Source organism: Globicephala melas, chromosome 8 (assembly GCF_963455315.2).
Source record: "Globicephala melas chromosome 8, mGloMel1.2, whole genome shotgun sequence".
Classification (NCBI taxonomy): domain Eukaryota; kingdom Metazoa; phylum Chordata; class Mammalia; order Artiodactyla; family Delphinidae; genus Globicephala; species Globicephala melas.
This window is the reverse complement of record NC_083321.1, coordinates 93,878,513-93,905,745: the sequence shown is the minus strand read 5'-3', so window position 1 is coordinate 93,905,745 and position 27,233 is coordinate 93,878,513. Positions and strand designations below refer to the sequence as shown.

Here is a 27,233-nt window from a genome sequence, read left to right as displayed (position 1 = left end):
CCCAGCACAGCATCATGCATATAGCGAGTGCTTAATACCAAATACCATCAAGTAGAACATCCTTTTTTCCAATATTTAAAAAACATTATTTCCCTAGATCTGGGTCAACTTATATAACTTCATTTTAAATAGGCAGAGTTTCTCAGTACCCATTTCTTTCTAATGCTGCACTTAGAGTAGGCAGGCTGGGGAAAACTTGTAGTCACCATGGCTGAGTCCAACAGCTGCAGCAGAATGTGGGTAAACCCATACGATGAGTGTAAAACCTGAATTTTTTTTTTCAATCTGTCTTTTATATTTTTACAACTAAAGTAAAATTAAGACAATTTCAAGTCAACTTATACTCCAGGTTGACTTTTTTTTTTTTTTGCGGTACGTGGGCCTCTCACTGTTGTGGCCTCTCCCGTTGCGGAGCACAGGCTCCGGACGCGCAGGCTCAGCGGCCATGGCTCACGGGCCCAGCCGCCCCGCGGCATGTGGGATCTTCCCGGACCGGGGCATGAACCCGTGTCCCCTGCATCGGCAGGCAGACTCTCAACCACTACGCCACCAGGGAAGCCCAAGGTTGACATATTTTATAATTGATAGAAATTATTTCCTTGAGGAAGGAAGAGGTAAAGTTAGCTCCAGCATTTCTCAACAGGTGTCTTGTTTTGGATGTTGAAATCCTTAACAATCAAGTGATATACTTCTACCAACATGCCTCCTCAACACAATACGTTAATAAATCAACAATGTGGAGTACCTATTGGGTGCACTGTACTGGGAGAAAAAGATGATAGCAGACAAATGTACACCTGTACTCTTGAGGCTGCTTTTGGGGGCTGGCTTACCTGAGCAAATGTCTGGCAATGGTGGATCTATCCACAGTGACTCTGGAAGACGGCAGCACCACAGGGTCAGACATCAGTGTGCTCATGATGGGATCCAGAAACTCATCACAGGCATCTGCATAGGTCTCCTCTTCCTGTTGCTGGAGGTCTGCTAGAGACTGAGCACAAATACCGGGCAGTTACGGGGAAATCACAGAAGCAGCTGAACTCAAAATGCTCAATGACTATACCTTAACCTTCAAGGGTTATTGTTAGTAACCTTTATGGCGACAGTAACAATTCTCAGCTTTATGTTCTAAACAAGCCAATATGGATACTATAGGAGCAAATTTAACATTCAGCCCCAACTCTGAATCTTCAGTTTGGCTCAGCTGCTAGCAGCCATGACCAGAAATGGATCTAAATGTTAACAGGGGAAAAAAACCACACCACGCTCAACATCCATCCTTCTGACAACAACCCGGCTGTAAGGGGTGGGGGTTGGAGGGGGTTATTATTTGTATAATTACAGAGTTACCCATGCAGTCTGTGTATGAAAAGCAGTTTCCGGTTTTAGGAACAAACAGGTATGGGAATTTAAAAGTGGCTTCAACATCTGCTTGAACTTTAGTTCCTCAGCGATCCATCTGCCTAAGCTCTAGGCAAAGATGAAGCCCAATTCAATAAATAACTCAATGAAGGGAAGACTGTTATCAATTAGGAAGGTTTTCCATTAGACTCCGTGCCATAATTTTTCCTTCTTCATAAATGCAAATGCAGCTGCTCCAACGAAGGGGATTAGCTGAGTACAATACAGTATTTTAATCTTTAAAATGTATGGCCATTCCTATATAAGCCAACTACCAACTACAAATAGAGAGAACAGAGAAAAATCAATAAAAATCAATGACTAAAAGCTACTAATCTTGAATTGTATTCTAAAAAGTTCTGTATAAATATCGTAGATTTTCAAGTCTATTGGTAACACTGTACAGAGAAGTTTTCATAAAAACGGCCTATTAAAAATCTGTAAATTCTTTTTAGTAGAAGCTTCTTAAATTATTTTTCTGTTCTCACCCTCATATTGAAAAGAGTAGTACTATTAAAGAATAGGGTAGTTTTAGCTATTGACTAATCAGGAAGAATCAGCTATTTATATTTTCTCAATGCAATACTCTTTTCCCCCCTCAAATTGGGTAAAAAAGCAGAACGGCTGAGTTGACATAGTTTTTATTGAACAGGTTAATAAGCAAATTATCCTCCTCCTTACCTTGATTCTCTCCGCTAAGTTGCTGAAAGCCACAATCATATTCCCAGGCTTATTTATTTTCTTCAGCACTCGGACTGTCTGTGCAAAGAGAGTTGGGGAATAGGAACGTCCATCCTTGGGCACAGTGGCACAGAAATTCTCCTCATCCCTAGAAGGTCAGCATCAGAAAGAAACTGAGCATCAGAGGATAGGTCAAAGAGGGCAATAACGGATGGGTTGAGGAACAAAGTTCCCCATCACTTATATACCATGAATGTTCTTTTGATATAGAATGATTTCTTCTAATTTTTAGGAAGGAAGTCTTATGAACTATCCCATGACCTTAAAAATATACTGCTTTTCTAAACAATGGATCAGTAAAGTTTATCTTTGCACAGATCAAGGCAGAATGTTGGAAATTCCAAATAACGTCCCACAGGTCGTACAAAATCTCATTATTTAAAACTATAGAAGATTCCTTCATCAGCCAACTAGAAACAAACCATTTCCTTTCTATTTCCACATAATTACCAGCTAGTCATTCCATTGTCAAAACCCCCAGTTAAAACACGAGCAAGGCCTCTGGCCTGCCCAATTAAATCTCAGGTACCCAAGATTTAAGTAGATGGTGCAGATATCTGAAACGAGCTGCTGGGGTTTGAAGTCAAATTCACTGAAGTCCTTGACTTTTAAGGCCCCCATTTTGGGGCCAACCAGGTGCTGCAGGAAGTAGTTCAACATGGAGATGATGCGCTCAGCCAGGAAAGGATGCACAAAGAGGGATTTGATCTCTGGAAAAAAAGCCAAAGTCTGTGAAAACTCAATCCATTAGCAATCTTCAACTTACAATGTCTTAGAGTTTTACTTGGAGACCTCTGGGGACTGCTATTTTTTAAAATACATTTTCATTGCAGTAATATTAGAAAATATTAGACAAGGAACAGCAAACAAACAAAATATAAAAACTACTACTCAGATGTAAACACTGTTAACATTTTGCTAATATATCCTTCTAGTTTTCCTGTCCATATTTACATACATATACATTTATAAAACAAAATGATTATCATGTTGTACATATTCTGTAACTTACTTTTTTCATTAATGATATCGTAAATACCTTACCATTTCAGTAAATATAGGTTCCTGTGCTGTCCAACATGGTAGCCACTGGCTACATGTGACTATTTAAATTAATTAAAATTAAGTAAAAAATTCAGTTTTTCAGATACACTACGCACATTTCAAGTGTTCAATGGCCACATGTGGCTAGTATCTATAGTATTGGACAGTCTAGATTTATAGAACATTTCCATCAAATAAAGTTCTATAGGATAGTGATGATTCATACCTTTTTTTTTTTTTTTTTTTTTTTTGCGGTACGTGGGCCTCTCACTGTTGTGGCCTCTCCCGTTGCGGAGCACAGGCTCCGGCCACACAGGCTCAGCGGCCATGGCTCACGGGCTCAGCCGCTCCACGGCATGTGGGATCCTCCCGGACCGGGGCACGAACCCACATCCCCTGCATCGGCAGGCAGACTCTCAACACTGTGCCACCAGGGAAGCCCCTATATATACTTTTTAATACTTTTTTTTTCTGCTTATTTTCAGAGTACCTATCATTAAATCTTTCTAAACTCTCCACCAGAAATGTAAAACTCTCAAAAATAGTTTTTGGAGATGTTCTTTCTGGAAGCTTCCATTCCTCACTCCAATCTGGACTCCTTGTTTTATAGGCCTATGGTGTGGTGGTCATACAAGCTACCTCTATCATCAGCCTGGGAACTTCCTTTGCATCTCTCTTACAGGATTCCACTTTCCTCCTTCATTTTGATGGAGTATATTTATCCTTTTGTAGCTTCTCAAAAAAGGGTACACCAGAAGTAAATCTGATACCTTCACGTCTGAAGATGTCCTTACATTTTACCCTCAAACAGGGTAAAATGGTTTGGTGGGCAATAAGATTCTAGGCTGAAAAGATATTTTCCATCAGGACTGTGTTCCAGCTTCAAACGTCAGTGCTGTGAAATTCAAAGATGTTTAAACCATTGTACATGACCTGATTTTTCTCTGGAACCTTTTAGGTACCCTGATTTTCTGAAATGCCACAATGATATACCTTAGTGTGGGGGTTTAAAAATTCCCTGCACTGGGTACTTGGTGGCTCCTTTTAATTTAGACTTAGTTTTGGGGAATTTGGGGGGTATTATTTCTTTGATAACGTCCTTTCATTTTTCTCTTTTGATACTTCCTAGATTGATCCTTTATTTTCTTGTTTTCTCTTCTAATTTCTATCTCTTTTTCTGTTCTACTTTCATGGAAGAGTTCCTTGAATTTATCTTCTAACCCTTCTACTGACTTTTCAAAATTTCTGAAGTTACATTTTCAATATCCAAGAGCTCCTTCTTGTTCTTTGCATAATCCCTTGTGTTGCCTCTTTGTTTCTGTTTTATGTATGCTGTATCTTCTCTCATACCTCTGAGTTTATAAAGATATTTTAAAGCAGCAGTCCCCAACATTTTTGGCACTAGGGACCAGTTTCGTGTAAGACAATTTTTCCACGGACCGGGGGTGGGGGTGGGGTGATGGTTCAGGTGGTAATGCGAGTGATGGGGAGCAATGGGGAGCGGCAGATGACGCTTCACTCACTCGCCCGCCGCTCACCTCCTGCTGTGCGGCCCTGTTCCTAACAGGCTGTGGACCGATACTGGTCCGCGGCCTGGGGGTTGGGGACCCCTGTTTTAAAGAGTTTTCATCTATTATCTGTGTTTCACATTAGAGGATTTCCTCAAATGTCTGGTGATCCTTGGTTGTCATTTCATATATAATCAATATAAAAATTATTAATGAAAGGTTTTACTTTGTTTTTAAATACCAAGTCCTGCAGTGTGTATTTTCTACTTATATCACATCTCAATTCCGACTAGCCAAAGTTTAAATGCTTGAGAGCCACATGTGGCGAGTGACTACTGAACTGGACAGTGCAGCTCTAGAGGGAGTAGAGATAAATATCTCTGTTTGATCTACCACATTTAACCAGATTCAAGAATATTTTTTTCAGGTAACACAAACACCCCCAGCTATACTGATACGGGTAAGTTGTGTCCTCAAGAAAAATGATACTAACTTATGCTTTCTGGCAGCTGTGTGAGGATGACCATTTCCTCATTCCCATGTCAACAATGGACAACATCATTCTTTTTGAAGCTTTTCTAGTGATTCAGTTCCTCTCAGACTGTGGAGGAGGATACTGTCACCAGAGTCTCAGTGGGCTGATCCCTCAAATGAAGCAGATCTTAACCACTGCATGTTTTGGGAAAGCAGTGTGTTGTATCCTTACCTGATGTCAGAAAGGCAAGGGTACCAATTGTTTCATTGGACATGATGTTATGGAAACGTGCCAGCTGTCCAAACATCTGTAGGCCAGCCTCCTTCTCTCGGCGGGCTTCTGGAGTCAGACTGTCCCATTCACCTCGGTCCTTCTCAATTTGTTGAATTTTTATCTTGCTCAAATACTATAGAAACCAGAGGTGGAAGATATCAGAGAACAAAGTGTATTGAAGGGAAGATGATATTTAAGAGGTCCTATTTAAAATCTAGTCTACTAAGCTGGGAAAACCACAGATTACCTAAGAGACATGAGGCTTTATTTCTCAGCACAGGGCTGAAGTTTAAAAAGAAACTGTGGGGAGATTTCCCTGGCGGTCCAGTGGCTAAGACTCCATGCTCCCAAAGCAGGGGACATGGGTTCGATCCCTGGTCGGGGAACTAAGAATCCTGCATGCCACAAGGCACAGACTTAAAAAAAAAAAAAAAAAAAAAGATGAAAAAAAGACAAAAAAAGATAAAAAAGAAATTGTGGGAAAAATTGTTTCAGCCTGGGTAGACTTATGGGTAATTCCCCTGGAAATATTATAGTCTATGAAATAGAAACGAGGATAAATGGTATATGAAATATTGGTAAAAGCAAACAGGCTACAGGGAAAAAAAAGATGAAAGATGGGAAAAAAAAGATGAAAGATGAAAAAAAAAACCACCCCCCAAAACTGCTTATCAAAAAACAAAGCTCTATCACATATGCAAAATGTCTGGAAGGAGAACCATAAATATTTAAAACCCTCTGCCTCTCACCATTCTTGCTGTTGTAGCAAGCATGTTAAACTTACAGTCCCATGAAAACGCCGTCTGTGTCATTCTGTCACATAACTGTTCCTTAGAAACGTCTATTTATTACAGGACTTGTTTTCTAAGGCAACAGATCTAAAATCTTCAAGTATGGGATTATGAACAAAGCAGGAACATTTGCTCACAAATTAAATACAAGTTACTGGGAGATTGCTAATCAATACGAGGAGTGTGTGGGTTATCCAACAGGCTACCCTCATGATTTACCTGCTTTGTCTCCCTTTGGGTCACTGCCCTATCTTACACCTGTCGCAGATAAGGGAAGTTTTTATAGCAGCAATAAGCAGCTCCACAAGGGAGGGTTAAGCTGAAGGAACTGAGAGACCCCCAGGTGTATACTTTGTAAAACTCATGTTTCAGATATAGCTAAAGATTTGGGAGGCAGTGGACAGATGAAGAGTACTGATGACTTGGAGTCTTTATGTGAAAAAATAACCCAAACCAGAGATTTTTTTCCAAATAGTGGTATAAAAGTCAGAATCTTTTAGGAAAGAGGGCTAAGAATCATTGCCTTGGTCAGTCACTGTTACTGATGTCTAGGGATGGAAGAAAGCTGAAAGTCACTAACTGAACGAAGATCCTCTGATTTCTTTCTGTAGTGCTAGACTGATTAGTTCTGCCAGGGTACCTTAGTTTGGCCTTTCACACTTTCTTTTCCACTGTCTGCCAGAATATCATCCTAGCTCATAAGGCCCTTGGTCTTGGTCTCTAATGGAACAATACCTATCAAACTCTACAAGGGCAAGGTTGGTGGTACATTACTACTTGCAAATTTTTGGTGTCCAAGACTGGTACTAGGGGATTGCTAGCATAAGGATTGCTCTATTATGGCTAAGAGGTAAAAAGTATGTATGATGGTATAAGGGCAGTTAAATCTGTTTGTTTGTTTGTTTTTTTTACCTGTATGGCTTCATCCAAAAGGAAGATGGCATCGTTCATTAGCAGGTTAAGAAAGCGGAGGAAAAGTGGGGGATTCATGGCTTCTAAATTCTTAGAGGCATAGTCAGCCAAATCCTGTAAGTCCCAGCCCAAGAAAAAAACATTTTAGTACTGAATCACAACCCATTGGGGCTTATGTGGAGCAAAACTCAGATAACTCAATTTTGGTTTCACCAAAAACATTCTCACCTTAATGCTCTCTCGATAGGTATCTGTTCCCCACATGTACCTGAGGATGGGATACATGGGGCGGCGGTAATTAAACTTCTGCTCAAACTGATGGGGGTCTCCTGGAGTAAGGCAAGAGCAAAACATCAACAAAGGTGGTGCTATCAGAGAAAAGGCAAGGGCTTATGTTTATGTGTAGCCATTTTATAAAAATTCTGAATGTGTCAAGGCTACCGGCAAGACCTGCCGCGGGAGTTTATGAAGGCCTAGAGTCATAATCAAGTGTTTGTTTATCTCCTTACCGACAGAACAAGAGGGGGACATATAAACGATACAGTACTCAGAAAAGGACAAGGACTGAGCTGCAAAATAAAAGCCAAGGGAAACAAATGCTTCCACATCCAAACGTAGACTACTTATCAGACTTTGAATGAGGCCTCTGAGCTGGCCATTGTGGCAGTGCCAGCCACGTGCAGGATGGGCTACTAAAAGTAATCCCCACATTCTTCATGGATAACATCCCAACTGTGTGGCTAACTGGTTCTTGATTACTCTGAAAAATCAGGCCAGGAGCTAAAAATCTGAGGCTTATACTGCTTTTGACATGCCACAGGTACCACCAGAGCTCTACAGGTTGGGTCATATAATAAGGGAGGGGCATGGGATTTGGAGTCAGGAGACTTAGGTTTTCCTTCTGGCTCCACTTAATGCAAGTCTCTTACTCTTTCTCAACTCCCACTTCCTCAGAAAATAAAACAGGAATTATAATACACCCTCTAATATTACCACCAGAGGGTCATAGTGGCTGTATAATGAGATAACTGCAATGATTTATTGTGCAACTTCTTATATGTTATAAAGATTTACATACACTGCCTCAACCATCACTTCAACCCCTTTTACAAATGAGAAAACTAAGTCTCAGAGGTAAGCAAGTAACAAAGTCAAAATTCAAATATGGAAAAACAGTCAGTAAAGTGTTAAATGTCTCTTTAATGTTAATTGTATTTATCACTGGCTGGTAGGACATCCCCTTTAAAAGGGGTCTTAAGTAACTGATCTTGTTTACTGGTTGAGAGGGGGTACTGTTTACTCAGACATAGCATCTCAGGGTTACAGCTCAAAAGGGCATGAGAGAAAGGGAATGTTGCCTGCTGTTATTCTTAATCTAACAATGAAACTGTATGAGAGTTAGACCGTCTGGATAAGACAAAAGAATATCTCAATCAGCACACTGTCTCATTATCCACGATTCTGTAATTTTGAGGCAGAGAAAAATAAAGACCTGGGGTTTTAACTGGACAGCCTAATTTATTTGAGTATGATTCTATCAAAAATTATAGTAAAGTTGTTAACAGTATGCATTTTTCTTTTTTAAGGTGAGAGAGACCTGATTCTACCACTTAATTGTATGACATAAACAAATAATTTAATCTTTTTGAGCATCCATGTCTTCATAGGTAAATGGGGATAATAGAGTAAAACTTTCCAGATGGTGACAGATTAAGGAAACAATGTGAAAAAAGCACTTAGCATCAAGGGTAGCACATGGTAGGTATTCAATAAATAATGGCTTATGATTATTTTCCTGACATTTAAAAACTGATCAGCGATCAGTTTCTTGGTTCTAGACTGCTTTACCTGTAAACTCAATGTCCACAAAGACCTTGATTAGAGCTTCTGCAAGGTGCGATGCATAGGGAAAGTTGCAGAACACACGTTTCCGGTGGAACACACTGGATACCAAGGGATTTGGGGTCTGATCCATGTGGGGCATCACTGCTTCCAACACCTCAGCGAGTTTGGCCCTTAGGTGGGGATTCTTCATCCTATGAATAGGGCAGAAATCAAACTGAGCAGGCAGAAAATTTAACTCCCAAATTTATAACTATTCTCTCCATGCGAGGAGTCAAAACATCACATATCATCTGTACAGAGAATTACAGGAGAAAACACGACTCCACAGTTTTAAGTCGGTCAATTTCTGGGGGATACGCAGTGTACCATTCAGCTCTTTAAGATCACAGCTTACCAATTACGAGGATGAGTACTTACGTTTCTATTTAATGCTCTGCCATTCTGTTTACTTCACTATAACAATGCACGACTTACTATTTACTATTCTCTGACAGCTTCATCTGGGATAAACTTGCCTTTCCAAGCTTTCTGAGGCTAAGGGCCAGGATATAATTATTCCACGTTACTTATAATGCATACCATGTGCGCCTAATACTTGTTGACTTATGATTTTTCATTAGGTCTGCTCAGTTCAGTGAAGGACTGGCTTCTACCTATGTCTCACTGACACGGCTCAGGGGATTGTGGATCTCTTCTTTGTGCAGCAAATTCTCACTTACATACATACTGTTCCCTTTGGCCTACCACAAAAAATCAGAGAAGCAACTCTACAGGTCAATGAGCATCTTCCTTTGGGAAGGAGGACTAGAAGCTATGAATGCTAAGACTTGAGATCAGAGAGCATTTACCCAAGTTTACTGCTCATCCAACTCAGAATTTTAAGAGCAAACTTCGTTATCATACATTAGAAGATCATTAGCACCTGGCAAGGTCTCTGGCATTAAGGTAACTATTTTAACCAGGGACTAGCAGTGAAATTCCCATCAGGTACCTTATATGCAGGTTCAAATTCTCTGTGGGCAAAGTCCTTTGTTTATTATGCCTCTCAAGTGTGGGATTTTGGGCTACCCATAAGGATAGTCAGGTGATTCATTAATGTTAACACAACTTCTGAAGGCAACCCCTTATGATTCAGGCTTGTTTATTTCTTGGTTTAGAAGTCTTCTGAATGTTTTGCAGCTCTAAACTGTGACAGAGCCACGCTTTCAGCACTTCACCTTTCTATGCTTCCAGTGAAAATGGTGATAAAATGAAGGACATGTTCCAGGGAATCTGCTGATGTCTCCAAGATGTCATCGGCAAAGCGGCGGAGAAAAATGAGGAAATCACCCAAGTTATCTGCAAAAAATTCTGAGAAAGAAAATATTCACTGGAATTAGCCAAACATCTGACTCTTTGTATTATGCAATATTTAAATTCCTCCCTTTTACTCTACTTAGTGAAGGTTAAAAAAACCCCAAATGTCTTGTAGGTACTAGAAATGACGATAAATTAATATAGAATCTCCTTTGAATGTAAGTCAATTTTTATTTTTATCCAAGTAAACAGAATAGTAGAGACATAAAATGTTAACACACCAGTGCAGTTTAAGAAAGTATACTGATAGACATATACTTCCACACTCAAGGTTAACAGTGTGTTAAAATAACCCTTTAGATGAAAAAGAATCTTGAATAGTAATGAATACATTAGATGACTATGGTCTTCACTCTCTGGGGTCCTCCACTGGTCTTTGCCTTCTAGTATTTATGCCCTTGTATATCTCCTCCTACACTATTCCACGGTAGAAGACACACTATGGGGCACATAGAAGTGATGGCATGTCATTTCCATAATTAGGTTATAGAAGCCTACAGCTTCCATTTTGGTTCCCTGCTCTGAGGGAAGCCACCTGCCATACCATTAGCAGTACTAAGGAGAGCCCTGTGTGGCCTGGAAAAGAAGCCAGTAAGCAACTGAGGTTTGCCACAACCACACGACTAGGCTTGTAAGCAGATCCTCCAGCTCTGATCGAGTCTTCAGATTCCCATGGCACTGGTGGACAGTCTGGCTGCAACCTCACGAAGGACCAGAGTCAGAACCATGCAGCTAAGCTACTCCTGGATCACTGACCCGTGGAAACTGTGTGTGATAATGTCTGTTGTGTTAAGTTGCTATGTTTTGGGGTAATTTGTGACTCAACAATAGATGACCAGTACAGTGATCAAGAACATGTAACTTGATTTTGATGGACAGTTTCTGCCGGCCCCTCACCAACATACATACACACACAATCTCACTTCTGGGTTAACCAAGAGGAGACGATTTTTTTTTTCCTAAAGAATAGCACAGTGGGGTGGGTTAGACAAATAAATTTGTAAGTTGAATGACAAACAACAGTAATGATAGAAACTAACAGCTCTGAAAACCCTGACTGCACTTCGTCCTTTGAAGACTATTTTCTTATCTGCACAGCAGTGGCGACACAATGCTGAGGAACAAGCTATCAGTTCCCCCAGGCTTCAGCCAACAGACATTACCTACAAGTTTGAGTTGTTTCTCCAAAAACAGCTGAATGATAACTAAGGAAGGATATTTTGAGGATTAAACTTCCAACGTGACCCAGTTAAACTTAGATGGCTATAAATAGGAAGCTCCCAAGGGAGAGCCTGCTTACCTGGCACGTAAGCCAAAGAACTGTAGCCATCTGGCAAAGGAAAAGTTAGCTCTATCGGCTGTGAGCCTTCATTGCCTATGGCCAGTTGAACTAGGAGGACAGCCATGGACACCTGCAAATTTAGGCAGTTTTGCAGCATTTGCGGCTCAGTCATGGCAGTCTTAGTAGAAAGATAGATGGTCATCAGTCGTTCAAACTGCTCACGGAGGTTGTCAGCAGCTGGGCTAGAACTTTGCTGAGCATCCCGCCAGGCTACCTGCAGCCGATGCAGATTTTGGTTGATTTTTACCATCTGATCATGCAACCTGCCCCCAAGAAAGCAGAAAAGACTGGGTCAGGAGGCTCATATAGGGACAGCTGAGTACAGACCATTTTTTTAAAAAAAATTTTTAACATCTTTATTGGAGTATAATTGCTTTACAATGTTGTGTTAATTTCTGCTGTATAGCAAAGTGAATCAGCTATACGTATACATATATCCCCATAACCCCTCCCTCTTGCACCTCCCTCCCATCCTTCCTTACAGACCATTTTTGAAAACCAAATCCTCACTTATTTATTCTATTATTCCCTTTTAGGATGTAGGGAGCTGCAGTTGTGATGACACAGAAAGCAATCACCAAAGTTACTGACAGGACAGAGGTGGGAGCATAGCACCGGGAAAATGTTACCAAGTATTCAAGAATTGAATCTAATTACATAGATTAGTTGTCTTCGGCTGAAATGCACCATCCATAGAATGGCTCGGTTGAGCAGGGTGTAGATTGGGCTTTTATTATGTACAATATATAACGATCAGGCAAAGTACAAGAAGCCCAGCAGGGTAGTTTGACACCACACAAGTGCAATGATTGTACCTGGATGTGGTTATATGGACAGTCTTTCCATGGTTAGTAGAGAACTAAAGCTGGTGAGAAAGGAGTCTAGATTACTAATGACCACATATCAACCAGTAGCCACCTATGATGCAGCCTAAGAGCAGCTTCCAGTCCTCTGATGCTCAATATAAAATTAAATGATTCTTCACAAAGGGTCAGCCAAATGTTCTCTAATGAAAGGAAGACCCATAATTCAATGTTATAGATAGTTGTGTCTATGTGTACAGTCCAAAGTCATTCTTGGCCTTGTGGATAACGTCTAGGGTTAGCTAGCCAATACTGGGAAACTAGATGACGTTCATTTTTGTGTTTAAATCTAGGTGGTTGAACAGGTTAAACACATGCTAAATTGTTATCTATTGTCTCACTTAAAATGTCAATGATAGGGATAGAAAATGCCTCTAATAAAGATATAATTTCATTTTTCCAAAAATTTGCTGAGTTTTGAAAAATGCTGTGTCAGTTTAAGTATCCTGAAAAGGCATTAAAAACTGCTGTCCTCAATATACCTTCCTATAGACTGTGAGTGAGTAGCTATTTGCTCCCCTTATTTATACTTGTCACAGTCAGCTAAATCAGAGGGAAAAAAAAATCATAGAATAACATACGGTTAGCCAGAACCAGACAATTTTTGGAAGTCATACACTTTAGCTCTCAAGTCTTCACACTTCCAGAATCCTCCTTATCTTTGATACATAGATTTTTATGTTCCTACTGATCTTATTGAAATACCTTATAAACATTTAATTTTGTCAATTTTGTCTCTAAACCATAGAATAAAGCTTTCTATTTTTTCATCAGGAGTAATAAGTAATGAAAATTCAAGAGCAGAATGTGAAATGTTAAATGAAAACAATTCCACTTTAGCAGATGACAAAAGGAAGATAGTGATTTAAAAATTTGCAAGTTTAGAGAAAAATACTAGGTGTATCTTTAATTTTAAAAAGTTTAACAGGTCAAAAATTAAAAATAAATTCAAGTTATATGGATAAAGCCACTTCATGTAGACACAAATAAATGCATATAATGCCCTTTTCCTACTAGATCCTAATGTCAGCCTTCAGAATAAAGTGAGATTGTTATCTGTAAGACGCACTTTCAACCTTCTGGTTATCAACACAACCAAGCAGTTCTTTCCTAATGACATCAGAGGAGTTACCTGTGAAATCCCAAGTACAAGGTGTACTCTGTCAGGACAAGGTTTTCTGTTACAAGGTTGTAGTTCTGGGGAAACTTTGGCTCCTGTACAGCTGGGATCAAACAGGTTTCTTTGTCCAAACCTCAAAGAAATTAAAAGGAAGAGTAAATGGCTTGCCACAGACATCTATCTTGGCTCCAGTGTCCCCTTATTCTAGTTCAACTTCCATCCTGCTATTAGTGAATTAAGTAATATCTTCTTAAAAACACATCTTCTCACATTCCTAATCTCTTGTCTAAAAATGTAATTTGGCTTCTCAGTCTATAGAAATGCAGTTAAATCTCTTTAGCTTGATCATGAAATCACCAACAATTAAAAGGAATGATAGCACTGTAGATTTTTCCAGGGGATAGATAATGGATCATTTGTATCTATTCTGTGCTTTTCTGTATTTAAGATTATTTGATTTTGAGCATGTTACTTTTATAATTAGAAGAGTTATACAACTGGGAGGAAATACATCAAGATTGAGCGATTCATTTTGAGTGGTAGAATTAAGAGTGATTTATCTTCTTCTTTTCACTTCTCTGTATTATTTGAGTTTTCCCCAATATTCTTCCTCTCTAGGCTAATATTTCCTGCCAATTCCCATACCCCTTCCCCCATCTACCCCTTGTTCCAGCCACATTGAGCTTCTCACTGTTCCTTAGTTAAGACATTTCACAGCTGTGTACCTTCATACTTGTTTTTCCCTCTATATAAAGGGCTTCCTTTGCTCCTTTGCTTGATAAACCCAGCTCATTTTTCAGGACTCAGCTACGAAGACCTCCAGCTTCTGTAGAATTAATCATTTACTCCCTCCTCTGTGCTCCTGTAGATTAGCCCTAGACCATATTATGATCATCTGTTAACATATCTGCCTTCTCGTGGAGACTTTGAGTTCAAAAAGGACAGGGAATATACTTTATTCATTTTCATAATGAATGAATGAATGAGCGAATATCCAAGTCTGCCAAATTCAGAGAGAAGGTCTCATTAAAGGACAACATCTAAAAAATAACAGTTTTAAAAAGCTTGCCTTTTTAAAACTCATAATAGCTTTTCTTTTTGCCTCATCTTCTTTGAGAAAGAGGGACCTCTGTGAAAAAGGATATAGGAGTGAATGGCTTAGATGTTACGCACACAGTTTTGAGAAGACCAGCTCCCCCTTACCTCTCATGTGTACATTTTTTATTTTTCGTTCTTCATCATTCAACTCCTTCAGGGCACAGTAAGTGGGATTAAAGGTGAGGAGCCGAGAGGATCTGGGTTTGCAAAATGGCTGGCATAACTTCAGGAGAGCAGCACCCAAATTCAGAAAGAAGGCATCCGAGGCATACATTTGGAAGAAGATTTCTGGCATCTGATTGGCCCAAATCTTGGTGCGGCCTGCATTTGCATGCAAACAGTTTCCAAGCCAGGACAAGATACAGTGTTTGGTTTCTGGAGAGAGCTGGAGTAAGTTCTTCAACATCTGGTAGATCTTTTCATGGAACCGAGCCATGAACTGTTTAACCAGAAAACACAACCACAGAACATTCCAGTTTCACAATCCTAATATTTGTTACTCTCAAATCTTAGCCACTGGCAATTTCCAAAAATACATGAATCCTAATCTTCTCCCTCACTTTCCCTGTGCCTTACGCCACCATTTCTGATTTAAAAAAAAAATTTTTTTTTTTCTGGGAACTTTTAAGAGATTTCCTGATGAGCTGCCAAACTGCAGGTAGCATTCACATAGCTTTAGAGTAGGGGATGGTAAACTTTTTCTGCAGAGGGCCAGATGATAAATATTTTTGGCTTTGCATGCCATATGGTCTCTGTAGCAACTATTCAACTCTACCACTGTGGCATGAAATCAAGCCATGAACAATACATATACACATGGGCATGGCTGGGTTCAATAAAACTATTTACAAAAATGGGCGGCAGGCTGGATTTGGCCACTGGTATAATTTGCCAACCCCTGCTTTAGAAAGTTGTGATGATGGGAGATTTAAACTGCCCCCAATTCAACCATTTATTGTCATATGTTGGCCAGACTTCTACCATAATTTATGCTAAGCCGAAAAAGAGAGGACATAAGCAGAAGGAGGAAAAGGAAAATAATTTGGCTTTTAAGCTGGAGTTCAGTCAGAAGATTTTAGGAGCTAAAGTTATAAGAAATAGCTTGGTGAGAAAAATGAGGATTGAGAGCAGGTAGCTGTGCTACAGCACAGGGCAAAGACGAGCAGCAGCTCACTCTTAAACCACACAAAGGTTTGTGCTCTGCTCTTAGCGCCTGCTAAAAAGAGGGCCATTTCTGTACATGATTATGGTAGACAGCCAACCAGATTGATCTGCTTTCCCAAAGAGGCTCAGGCAGCCTTATCTGCATCTGCTTTCTGAGGAAACGATACTTAATCTAAGACCAGGGGGCCGGGATACACCGGTTAACAGCTCCACCTGGTGAATGTTGGCCTCTTGTACTTTGATCTCCTGGGGACTGGAACGAGATGGATTCAGGAAGTAGCCATGATTTTCTACTACACCCGGAGTCTTTAATAAGCAGGAGATATTCAGGATTACTCCCAGCAAGGTCTTCTGGTACATCTGCCCATTACTAGGATCCTTGGGCTGAATGTATTCTACAAAAACCTGTAGGAAAAGACAAGCCTAGTTATTTGTCTGTATGATGAGATAAATGATGGGATGAGAGGGCCTCAAAAAATTAAGATTATACAACCAATGTATCTTTCTCTTATTCCATAGGTAATATTACACTGCCCTCAGGATAGGGAAGCATAGAGTATTAAGCTTCCAACTCAACTGAATATATATGAGCTTTCAGACCTACCTTTGCCATATCCTTTTGCCTAGTGAAATACAGAAGAATGTCCAGATACGCGTACAACAGGATCTGGCAGAGTTCTAGATCTTTTATTCGGCCCAATAAAATATCAAACACTGGAATCATGACTTCTGGAAATGTTCGAACTTCCTCATCCAGTATCAAGGCTTCGATGACCTCATCCAGAAACTCAGCTACACCTTCAAAATCTGACAGAAGACAAGAAAGAGAGGAGGCCATAAGAATTTTTAGACGCCTTTACACACAGCTCTTTACTCTTCTGATACTTTTGATAATTCTATTGGTATTCAACCTCAAAGGTCAAGGTGTGAGCTCTCTTCCTTAATTTACGCTGGAACCATAGTGGCTCTGAGGCTTTCTAATAAAATTAGAGGAATGTTACACTTGGAAATCAAATGTAGAAGCTCACGGATGTTGCTTATGTACTCACGGCCTCCTAGGATGGCTTCCAACATCAAATCTACCAGTTGCTCGTGGATGTTTTGGTCAACATAGATCTCGGGGGTGAGGAGAACTGTTCGGGTATTGGACACAGTGAGGTTCCTGCACTGCACTGCAAAGGGTAGCAGGTTCTCTGGAACTTTGGTAATCTGGAAACAGCAATGAAGAGAGGGAAAAGTCTAGCTCTGTGATCTGGCACAAGGACAGATATAGCAAATAGAAGGGAAAAGACATTGTGTCCCAAAACAGTAGTGCTTTCCTGTGGATGCTTGAAAAGCCATGAGAGTTCATTCTTTGGTTTAAGGAATCACCTAACTGTTAGAAATTCTAATGCTGGAAGTGATCAAGCTTAATCTACTGTTATATATACCTTAGTGGAAATGAATTTATCAGACCTTTTTTTAATAAGGGTGTGATATATTAAGACGTTTGTAGAGAGAATAACAGGAGGCACTTGTTAATTGGGGAAAGGGGTAGACCCCAAGCCACAGAAAGGAGAGACTAAAACTTTAGAAGATAAACTAACAGTGCCTCTGATATCCAGTTCCAGATATAATATGATGTATATAAATTGATATAATAGACACTGATCTTGGGACTTCCCAGGTGGTCCAGTGGTTAAGACTCTGTGCTTCCACTGCAGGGGGTGTGGGTTCGATCCTTGGTTGGGGAAGATCCCGCATGCTGCACAGCACAGCCAAAAAAAAAAAAAAAAAGACATTGATCCAACTCTCTGGCTTATGTGTTAAAGTCATACCCAAGAGGACAATAGAGTACTCAATACGGATTATTCTTTTACCTCTTCCTTGGCTCTTTGGAAACAGGAATAAAGGTAACAAAAAATGTGCCTCTCCCCTGCATCTCGATCAGCAGAGAGATTCAACGTTGTAGAAGAGGTCATGTTAATCAAGTGGTTGCCTGGATCTTGAAGTAATAAGCGAGTGAAGACGGCCTATTAAGAAAAACAAATAAACAAAAATACTAAATCATTGCAAAGTTAATTTATTTTTAAATTTTTTTGATGTATTTTTTATTGAAGTATAGTTGATTTACAATGTTGTGTTAGTTTCAAGTGTTCAGCAAAGTGATTCAGTTACACACACATATATAGCTATTCTTTTTCAGATTCTTTTCCATTATAGGTTATTATAAGACATTGAATATAGTTCCCTGTGCTATATAGTTGGTCCCTGTTGTTTATCTATTTTATATGTAGCAGTGTGTATCTCTTAATCCCAAACTCCTAATTTATCTCCCCTGACCACTGCGAAGTTTATTTTACAACATCAAGATAAAAAAGATAATTTTGACACAGGTTATTATAAGAATCACAGAACGTAGAACAAATGGGGAAAAAAGGGCTCAGTGTATCATTACTTTAGAAAATATTACATATACAAATTTAATCGTTTATGTAGTTATCCTAAAGCAAGCTTAAGTGTCTAGCATAGCCCCTGGCACAGAGTAAGCATTAAAAGAATATTTGTTGAATGGTGTGGAGAATTGGAGATTAAACTCATATGTGAAATCTACTACTCTGCATCATTGCTGACCTCACTCAGACTTATATAAACACAGTTTAAATGTACTGGGTTGGCCAAAAAGTTCGTTTGGGTTTTCCCACACCACTGTCCAGAAAAACCCGAATAAACTTTTTGGCCAACCCAATTATGAAGTTAAACTACAAGTTGTCAGGTCTTCCCTATCAAACTTTTATTCCTTTAATGTTAATTAGGCACCTGTAAGGTAAAATGCATTGTTTTGATTTTGGAAAAGAAATAAAAAAAGAGATGGACCTTGGCCTTGATAAATACTAGTGTCTACGGGAGAGAGAAGACAGGTTCATAAAGAAGCCAAGACATGAGACAGAAAGAGACAATTCCCATAAGAGATGCATGGAGATTACTGCCAGAGCCCAGAGGAGAAAATAACTCCTACTTGGCAAAACTTTGTAAACAGGATGGCATTTTAACTAGGTCTTAAAGGATGGGTAGATTTGGACATGGGACCATGGTAGATGAGAAGATTCCAAAAGAGGAACACCACAAACAATGTAAGAGATGGAGCTAAGCAAAGCAATGGTTGGAGAAAGGTGAGCGGAGTTCAGCTGCAAGGCTAATTTTTCCTGAAGCCACATGTAAGGAATGTAAGAATGGTACCTGCTCTACGTTGTTCATATCAAGCCAGTCTTGATCTTCCAGGTCTACTGCCATTTCTTCCAAATACACACAACGGCTGGGGATGCCATTCCCACTTTTCAGGCTTGGGTCACCTGGGAAATGGTTTTAATCTGGTAAGTTAAGGATAATGCTTCTGTCTTATACAGACAACTGATCTTGATGGCATTTCTCTTGAACCCCAAGTTTGACTCAGGTAATATCAGAATGATCTTGCCACACACAGCAGTATCTAAAGATTTAAATCATTTTTACCCCTCGAAGAGTATGTGCTTTGTTATAAACCTAACACCATGACATTTGAAGAGTAAATCCCAGACATCAGCACTAATTCTGGGGTTTAACTACAGATAGGGCACAGAGGGGAAACACTATCTGACCCTTCTTGGGGCTTTCATCTAAATGTTTAGGTCACCTCTGAGTAGAAAATGGATTTAGCTACCATTCCCATTTCCCTTTTAAGGTAGTAAAGGCAGTAGCTACATGGCCCAGTCAGTATCAAAATAGAAATGAAAGTTGTATCTGTGTCAAAATTCTGCTTTAGGTCACATTAAAAGCTTCCTTGAAATATAAACCCTGTGTCCCAGGGAGTATGATGGGTTTGTTTAACCATCAGATACAGTAAGTTTCTAAGAGCAAGTCCCTAGCCCAAGCAGGAAGGGCAGAGTAATAAATACACTAGCTGCAAAGATGTAACTCACTGTTGTCCAGAGTGATGAGAAAGATCCTTTGGATCATGTGATTGATGTTGAGTTGCTCACATATTTCCTGCTGTGAACGGAATGAGCGGCTAATCTCAGCCACAGAGTAATCAAATTCATCCAGGCTCTCTGACACACTATTATCTGAGTCATCTGGGCTGGCTGGGAGTTCATCTGCCAGAAGATGTAAGTCGTTAACAGTTACAATGCTCTCTTTAAGAGAAAACCAAGTACACATGATAAATGTAACCAAGAGGAGGATAATTTGGGGTGTTAAACAAGTTAACTATCTAATTAGTGAACACCTCAAGTCAGGCAACATCTTTTTTTTTTAAATTAAGGTATCATTGACATATTAGTTTCAGGTGTACAACATAATGATTCGATATTTATATATATATATAGTTATTGTTATATAACTATATATATATTATATATATGTTATATATTGTCATTGTTATATGATCACTACAATAAATCTAGTTAACGTCTGTCACCATACATAGCTACAAATTTTTTTCTTGTGATAAGAATTATTAAGATCGACTTTCTTAACAACTTTGAAATATACAATACAGTACTGTTAATTACGGTCACCATGCTGTTCATTGCATCCCCATGGATTCTTTATTTTATAACTGGAAATTTGTACCTTTTGAAACCCTTCACCTATTTTGTCCATCCCCCCCACCCCCTGCCTCTGGCAACCACCAATCTATTCTCTGTATCTATCAGCTTGTTTTTTTTTTAAAAAAAATATTCCACATAAGTGAGATCATATGGTATTCGTCTTTCTGACTTATATCCCTCAGCATAACGCCCTCAAGGTCCAACCACTGTCCACCTGTTGTTGCAAATGGCAATATTTCTTTTTTATTTATGGCTGAATAATATTCGTGTGTGTGTGCACGTATGTGTGTGCCTGTGTGTAATTACATCGGTTTCTTTATTCATCCGTTGATGGACACTTAGGATGTTTTCACATCTTGGTTATTGTATACTGATGCAATGAACATGGGGGTGCATATATCTTCTTGAATTAGTGTTTTTGTTTTCTTTGGATAAATACCCAGAAGTGGAATTGCTGAATCATATGGTAGTTCTATATTTATTTTTTTTAGGAATCTCCATTCTAGTTTCCATAGTGCCTGCACCAATTTACAATCCCAGCAACAATGCACAAGAATTCCCTTTTCTCCACATCCTTGCCAACACTTGTTATTTCTTGTCTTTTTGATAATAGCCATTCTAAGAGGTGTGAGGTGGTTTTGATTTACATTTCCCCAATTAGTGATGGTTTTTTTTTCATAGATTAGGGCACCTTTTAATGTACCTGTTGGCCATCTGTATGTTGTCTTTGGAAAAATGTTTATTCAGATCCTGTGCCCATTTTTAAATTGGACTGTTTATATTTTCTGCTATTGAGTTATATCAGGAACATTTTAAATACAGAATTCTGAAATCCCTGGCTATAAAATCTACCACATTTTAAAAACCAAAAGTTTTATTCTTTGTACTCATAATTAATTGTATTCCAAAATGCCAATAGTAGCAACACTATCTTCCCTACAGAATCCTAGTAGGCAAAGAATTACCCAATAGATCAGTATGCCTTTAATTATATTAAATATGGCTTGGGGCTTCCCTGGTGGTGCAGTGGTTAAGAATCCACCTGCCAATGCAGGGGACACGGATTCAAGCCCTGGTCTGGGAAGATCCCACGTGCCACGAAGCAACTAAGTCCGTGCGCCACAACTACTGAGCCTGCGCGCTAGAGCCCACAAGCCACAGCTACTGAAGCCTGTGCGCCTAGAGCCCGTGCTCTACAACAAGAGAAGCCACCGTGATGAGAAGCCCACGCACTGCAATGAAGAGTAGTCCCCGCTCACCGCAACTAAAGAAAGACTGACTGCGCACAGCAACGAAGAAGACCCAACGCAGCCAAAAAAACAAAAAACAAAACTTCATAGACTAAAAACTATCCTAATTGTTCTTTTAATGAGCATTTCTCTAATTATTAGTGAGACTGGATTTATTTTTTTTGGCTGCATTGGGTCTTTGTTGCTGCACGCAGGTTTTTCTCTAGTTGAGGCGAGCAGGGGCTACTCTTCGTTGCGGTGCACAGGCTTCTCACTGTGGTGGCTTCTCTTGTTGTGGAGCACGGGCTCTAGGCGCATGGGCTTTAGTAGTTGTGGCTCAAGGGCGCTAGAGCGCAGGCTCAGTAGTTGTGGCACACAGGCTTAGTTGCTCTGCAGCATGTGGGATCTTCCCAGACCAGGGCTCGAACCCGTGTCCCCTGTATTGGCAGGCGGATTCTTAATCACTGTACCACCTGAGAAACCCGAGACTGGATTTTTAAAGTAACTTATTATCATATATAAATCATTTCTAACTTATTTTTGGTTGTACTGTGTGGCATGGCATGTGGGATCTTAGTTCCCCAACCAGGCATTGAACCCATGCCCCCTTCACTGGGAGCATGTGGAGTCTTAACCACTGGACCACTAGGGAAGTCCCTGTTCCTAACTTTTGTTGTTTTTCCAATGAGTTACTTTTTTCTTATTGATTGTATCCTTTTATTTTTTATAAAGCAACTTACAAGAGCTTCTCAGAATGGCACTCATGCTAAAGGGGTATATAAGTAGGTTTTGTTCATTAAAAGCTACACATAAGTCTGCATCTGCTTTTCTCCTCTACTGACAAAGCAGTTAACTCTAAAAGTCCAGGCAAAACTCGCAGAAGCAAGAGTTGTGGGATTTCCCTGGTGGTCCAGTGGTTAAGAATCTGCCTTCGAGGGGCTTCCCTGGTGGTGCAGTGGTTGAGAATCTGCCTGCCAATGAAGGGGACACGGGTTTGAACCCTGGTCCGGGAAGATCCCACATGCCGTGGAGCAACTAAGCCCGTGAGCCACAACTACTGAGCCCGCGTGCTGCAACTACTGAAGCCCAAGAGCCTAGAGCCCGTGCTCCACAACAAGGGAAGCCACTGCAATGAGAAGCCTGCGCACCGCAATGAAGAGTAGCCCCCGCTTGCCACAACTAGAGAAAGACTGTGCGCAGCAACGGAGACCCAACGCAGCCAAAAATAAATAAATAAAATAAATTTATTAAAAAAAAAAAAAAAAAAGAATCCTCCTTTGAATGCAGGGGACACTGGTTCGATCCCTGTTCAGGGAACTAAGATCCCACATGCTGCGGGGCAACTAAGCCCATGCTCTAGAGCCTGTGCTCCACAACTAGAGAGCCTGTGTGCCGCAACTACTGAGGCCTGTGCACTCTGGAGCCTGTGTACCACAACTAGAGAGAAGCCCTCACACTGCAATGAAGATCCGGTATGCCGCAACTAAGACCTGACGCAGCCAAATAAATTATTTTTTAAAAATAATAATAAATAAAAAATAAAATAAAATATCTTAAAAACAAAAAGAAGCAAGAGTTGCTTCACTGTGGTGACTTCTGTAAAAGTGAAGCTCAATAAAAGAGGCCAAAGGTTTTGGTAGAGTACTAACTGCTGGTGGAAAACAGGTTAGATCAGGTGGCCTGACAAATTCACTGTAAACAAAGATGATGAGGTGCCAAAATAGTAACAGAAGGGCATGCACCTGATTTGTCCCCACTGCTTGGTGGCTGCAATGCTCCCAACCCTAGCCAGCCTTATGTCTGTTTATAGCCAGAAGGATGAGCATTCTGTCACTCTATTCCTATACCACTCTATTCCCTTTTAAATTCCAAGAGTAATAGGTGCTGATTAGCAAAATTTCCCTCAACCACATACTTAAAAACTTTATTTTCTCATTTCCTATTTTTCCAACTCCTCACTCTCCATTCTCTCCTACAATCTCTTAATCCAAGGTTTCCCATTCTCATCCTGTATTTTAGAAATCTGGGAAAGTTTTCAGAGATGGAGACTCAGAGCTGCCTATTTCTATCACATTAAAAAAGTCAGCATTACATGTATTTCTCCCTTGTTTCATCCATCACTTTGTCTACTACTCATGTGTCTTCCCCTGACCTCCTTTTTCTTTTTCTTCTTTTTTAAAAAATTTTTTAAAATTTATTTTTGGCTGTGTTGGGTCTTCGTTGCTGTGCGTGGGCTTTCTCTACCTGTGGTGAGCAGGGGCTACTCTTCATTGTGGTGCGCAGGCTTCTCATCGCGGTGGCTTCTCTTGTTGCAGAGCATGGGCTCTAGGCGTGCAGGTTTCAGTAGTTGCAGCACGCAGGCTCAGTAGTTGTGGCTCACAGACTCCAGAGCACAGGCTCAGTAGTTGTGGTGCACGGGCTTAGTTGCTACGCGACATGTGGGATCTTCCTGGACCAGGGCTTGAACCTGTGTCCCCTGCATTGGCAGGCAGATTCTTAACCACTGTGCCACCAGGGAAGTCCCCTGACCTCCTTTTTATCCAATCCTAATCAAAGAGTAAGGCCACAACTTAGCTACATATCTGAATACTTCTGAAATAAACAAAATAAAGGGAAAATATAAACATTTCTCCTTTCCTAAAAACAATAACACTATTATTCTTTTTGGAGGAAGGAGAAGGGGAGCAATTTCTGGCTTGTAAGATTGTGAATACCCTCAGAAGACTAATATATTTGAGAAACAGCATCCTACTTCTTTTAGTCCATATGTTACCTTATAGGAGGGAGGTAGACTTGATGTTAATTTTGGTCCCAGATGAGGAAAATCATTTTTCTGATTAGTAAGATATTATCCTAATTTTTTTCACATTAAGGTTAAGGATCAGATTTTCCTAGATGTCTGTTCTGAAAGCAGTAAGTTATGAAAGTTGGCCACTCTATGGAGTGAAAGAAGCGTTCTGCTTGAGACAGACTCTGAAGCACTTGGCTTAAGAACAAATCTCATTTATTTCTCTACAGGCCAAAAAGCTTTTATAATTCTTCCTTCAACAAATCTGCTTTCTACAGCTGCGTGTGACTTGCTTTCCACACCTTCGCCTATAACCTCAGTTTCCTATGTTAAAACAAATTAGTATCCTGGTTAAGTATCTTTCACTAGGTGATGTTTAAAATAAAAGAGCTTCACAGCTTTGGGATCATGACTGGCATCTGTCACTCTGGAACCACCTGTCATCTGGTCTCTTCTTTATGCAGGGGATAGGACAGGGAGAAGAACCCAAAACAAAACAAACAACAAATGTGAACAAAAAAACCCCTTCTGCCCTAAACTTAAATTCTAGTTGCAATTAAGGACCCAAAGAATACTTAAGTTGTGAAGACCCCATTCTAGGTCATCTCATCTGCTGCTACTGGCTCGTCCACTTACCAGATTGCTGCTTCAGCTGCTCTTTTTGGATTGCTGCAAACTGCTTGGCATCAGCCAGGGAGCCAAAAAGAGCAGCAAAGGGGTTACTTGAGATGTTGTTGTTATTCTCCTGGTCTGTCATTTCACTTTAAAGTATCCTCCATCCAGACCTAGGGGGAGGGGCTATAGAAAGGACAGGTATTAGACGCCGAAGGGCAGATAACACAACAGTTATGATATTATCATAGTTGTTTCTTCTCTCATTTCTTGAATACATTTTAAAAGGGTTTGGGTAAGACTTGCCAACTCCTATTCCAAGATTCAAGACAATTTTTGGCAAAATGGTTAAAAACCTACCAACTGGACAAGTTGACCTGATTTGGGGGTGGCTAAAACCAAAAAGCTTAAAAAATGTTCAGCTGGAATGCATTTATCTATTGACATGTTTCTATTTACTATACCTTTAAAAAATAGATTAAATAGAAAGAATTATTGTGTAACTTTTTTTTTTTTTTTTTTTTGCGGTACGCGGGGAAAGAATTATTGAAGTCAAAGAGGAAACTCAGCTACTAATTGTAACAACAATGTGGCACTTAAAAATAATATGACAAAAACTATGGATCTCCCATAAATCCCTAGGCTGGTCGGCTAGTTCTCATTCACCACGAGCATAAGGTGGTGCTTGCACAGGCTTTTGTGACTTAAGAGTTGGAGCTGGGAATTCCTCAGCTACACAGAAACTAAATGTAAGTCTGTATGTCAGATGTGGAATTGCAAACCAGGACAGGAATCAGATTAGCAGCATATCGTGGGTTTTAAATCTATATTAAGCAATCGATCTCTACTTCTAGGCTTATGACTACTGATATTTTTTCCTCTAAAAACTAAATGGTCTCTGCTTAATTCTATATTTAACTCTCCCTATTTATCTGACTTTACAATACTGAAGAAACACAAATTCCTAATGTATAATATGAAATAGATATATACCTCAAAGGTATTTAAAGGAGCTGACTGAGCCTGCATTTGCACTCTTCTGATTACATTTCCTCATCCAAGCGCCAAGGGGACTCAGTGGCACAACGGGATGAGCAGAGCTCCCTGAAAGGCTTTCTCCCCTTTCTGAAATTTTAAGGCCAAAGCACAGAAATACAACCCTGAAAAGGGTGAGAAGAGACAAAGGGTATGAATATTCTGCTTACAAGGATGCTGAACTGCTACAAGGACAGAGGCCTTAGAAGGAGTTGGGGTCAGGGACACAAATGTGGGAGAAAAAAAAGAACGTTCGGTCTACCTTTAATTAATTGAGTTAAGACTCCTTACAGAATCCTATTAACAAAAGCTAATGCAAGTCAGAAAAGTTACCCTTATTTTTTGGAGGAAGAGAGACTATCACTTTTTGACACTTCTGAGGCATCTCTACCAGTTGCTTCATGCTCCTCTGTCGTGCTTTCTGCATAAGAGCTAATGGCTACTGAGCTGTAATGACTCAGGCAGACAGTCTAATCTCGTCTCAGCATGGTGCTGGGCTTTACTGCTTCAAGGAACTGAACTGTTAGATGTTGCTCTGTGTATTTTACTTTCTACTATGTATAGTTTAGTTGAGCTTAATAATGCAGAAAAGAAAGACAGCATATTTAGTGTTGGAATTAACAATCCTTGAGAGGTCTTTCCTCCCATTTAAACATTGCACAAGCTTAATTATTACCCCTAATTCATGTAGAGGCACCAAGAATTGTGTCACTGTTAGCTGACCACCACCATACCTCTATTCTAAGGTACCCAGAGGAATGCAAAAAGTGTAGTGAGCTCTAGTTATTTTTCTTTCTGCAAAATATCAACCGCTTTTTTCAACATGACACCCACATTTTTCTTTTGGGGATCCAACCCATTCCTGGTCCATGTGTACAGAAGGGGATGACCTTACCCATTAGCTCTAGAAATGGGCATATGAATCTGGCCTGGCCCACAAGAACACAGTATTCTCTGCCCAAAGTGACTGATTCAGGAGTGGGCACAAGACCCTAGCAAGGCCTAACAGAATCAATGAACACCAGCTACAGGCCTTTGGCTAAATCTACAGAAAAGGGGACTCTTTTT

At 40.0% G+C, this 27,233-nt stretch overlaps 1 protein-coding gene across 1 annotated transcript in view; it reads right to left on the bottom strand.

The window, feature by feature from the left end:
- UBE4A (ubiquitination factor E4A) overlaps positions 1-27,233 on the bottom strand; it is a 33,935-nt gene that overhangs the window by 3,562 nt on the left and 3,140 nt on the right. Inside the window, exons 2-19 of the mRNA XM_030838145.2 lie at positions 25,155-25,316; positions 19,872-20,045; positions 19,153-19,265; positions 17,793-17,945; positions 16,983-17,142; positions 16,538-16,740; positions 16,147-16,338; positions 14,875-15,208; positions 13,684-13,804; positions 11,647-11,951; positions 10,208-10,340; positions 8,994-9,181; positions 7,374-7,474; positions 7,146-7,259; positions 5,401-5,575; positions 2,672-2,852; positions 2,083-2,230; positions 834-991 (exon numbers count right to left, since the gene is read on the bottom strand). Of these exons, the coding sequence (XP_030694005.1) occupies positions 834-991; positions 2,083-2,230; positions 2,672-2,852; positions 5,401-5,575; positions 7,146-7,259; positions 7,374-7,474; positions 8,994-9,181; positions 10,208-10,340; positions 11,647-11,951; positions 13,684-13,804; positions 14,875-15,208; positions 16,147-16,338; positions 16,538-16,740; positions 16,983-17,142; positions 17,793-17,945; positions 19,153-19,265; positions 19,872-20,045; positions 25,155-25,275 (3,074 nt within the window). The 5' untranslated portion in view covers positions 25,276-25,316. The remainder of the gene's footprint in view (positions 1-833; positions 992-2,082; positions 2,231-2,671; positions 2,853-5,400; positions 5,576-7,145; positions 7,260-7,373; positions 7,475-8,993; positions 9,182-10,207; positions 10,341-11,646; positions 11,952-13,683; positions 13,805-14,874; positions 15,209-16,146; positions 16,339-16,537; positions 16,741-16,982; positions 17,143-17,792; positions 17,946-19,152; positions 19,266-19,871; positions 20,046-25,154; positions 25,317-27,233) is intronic.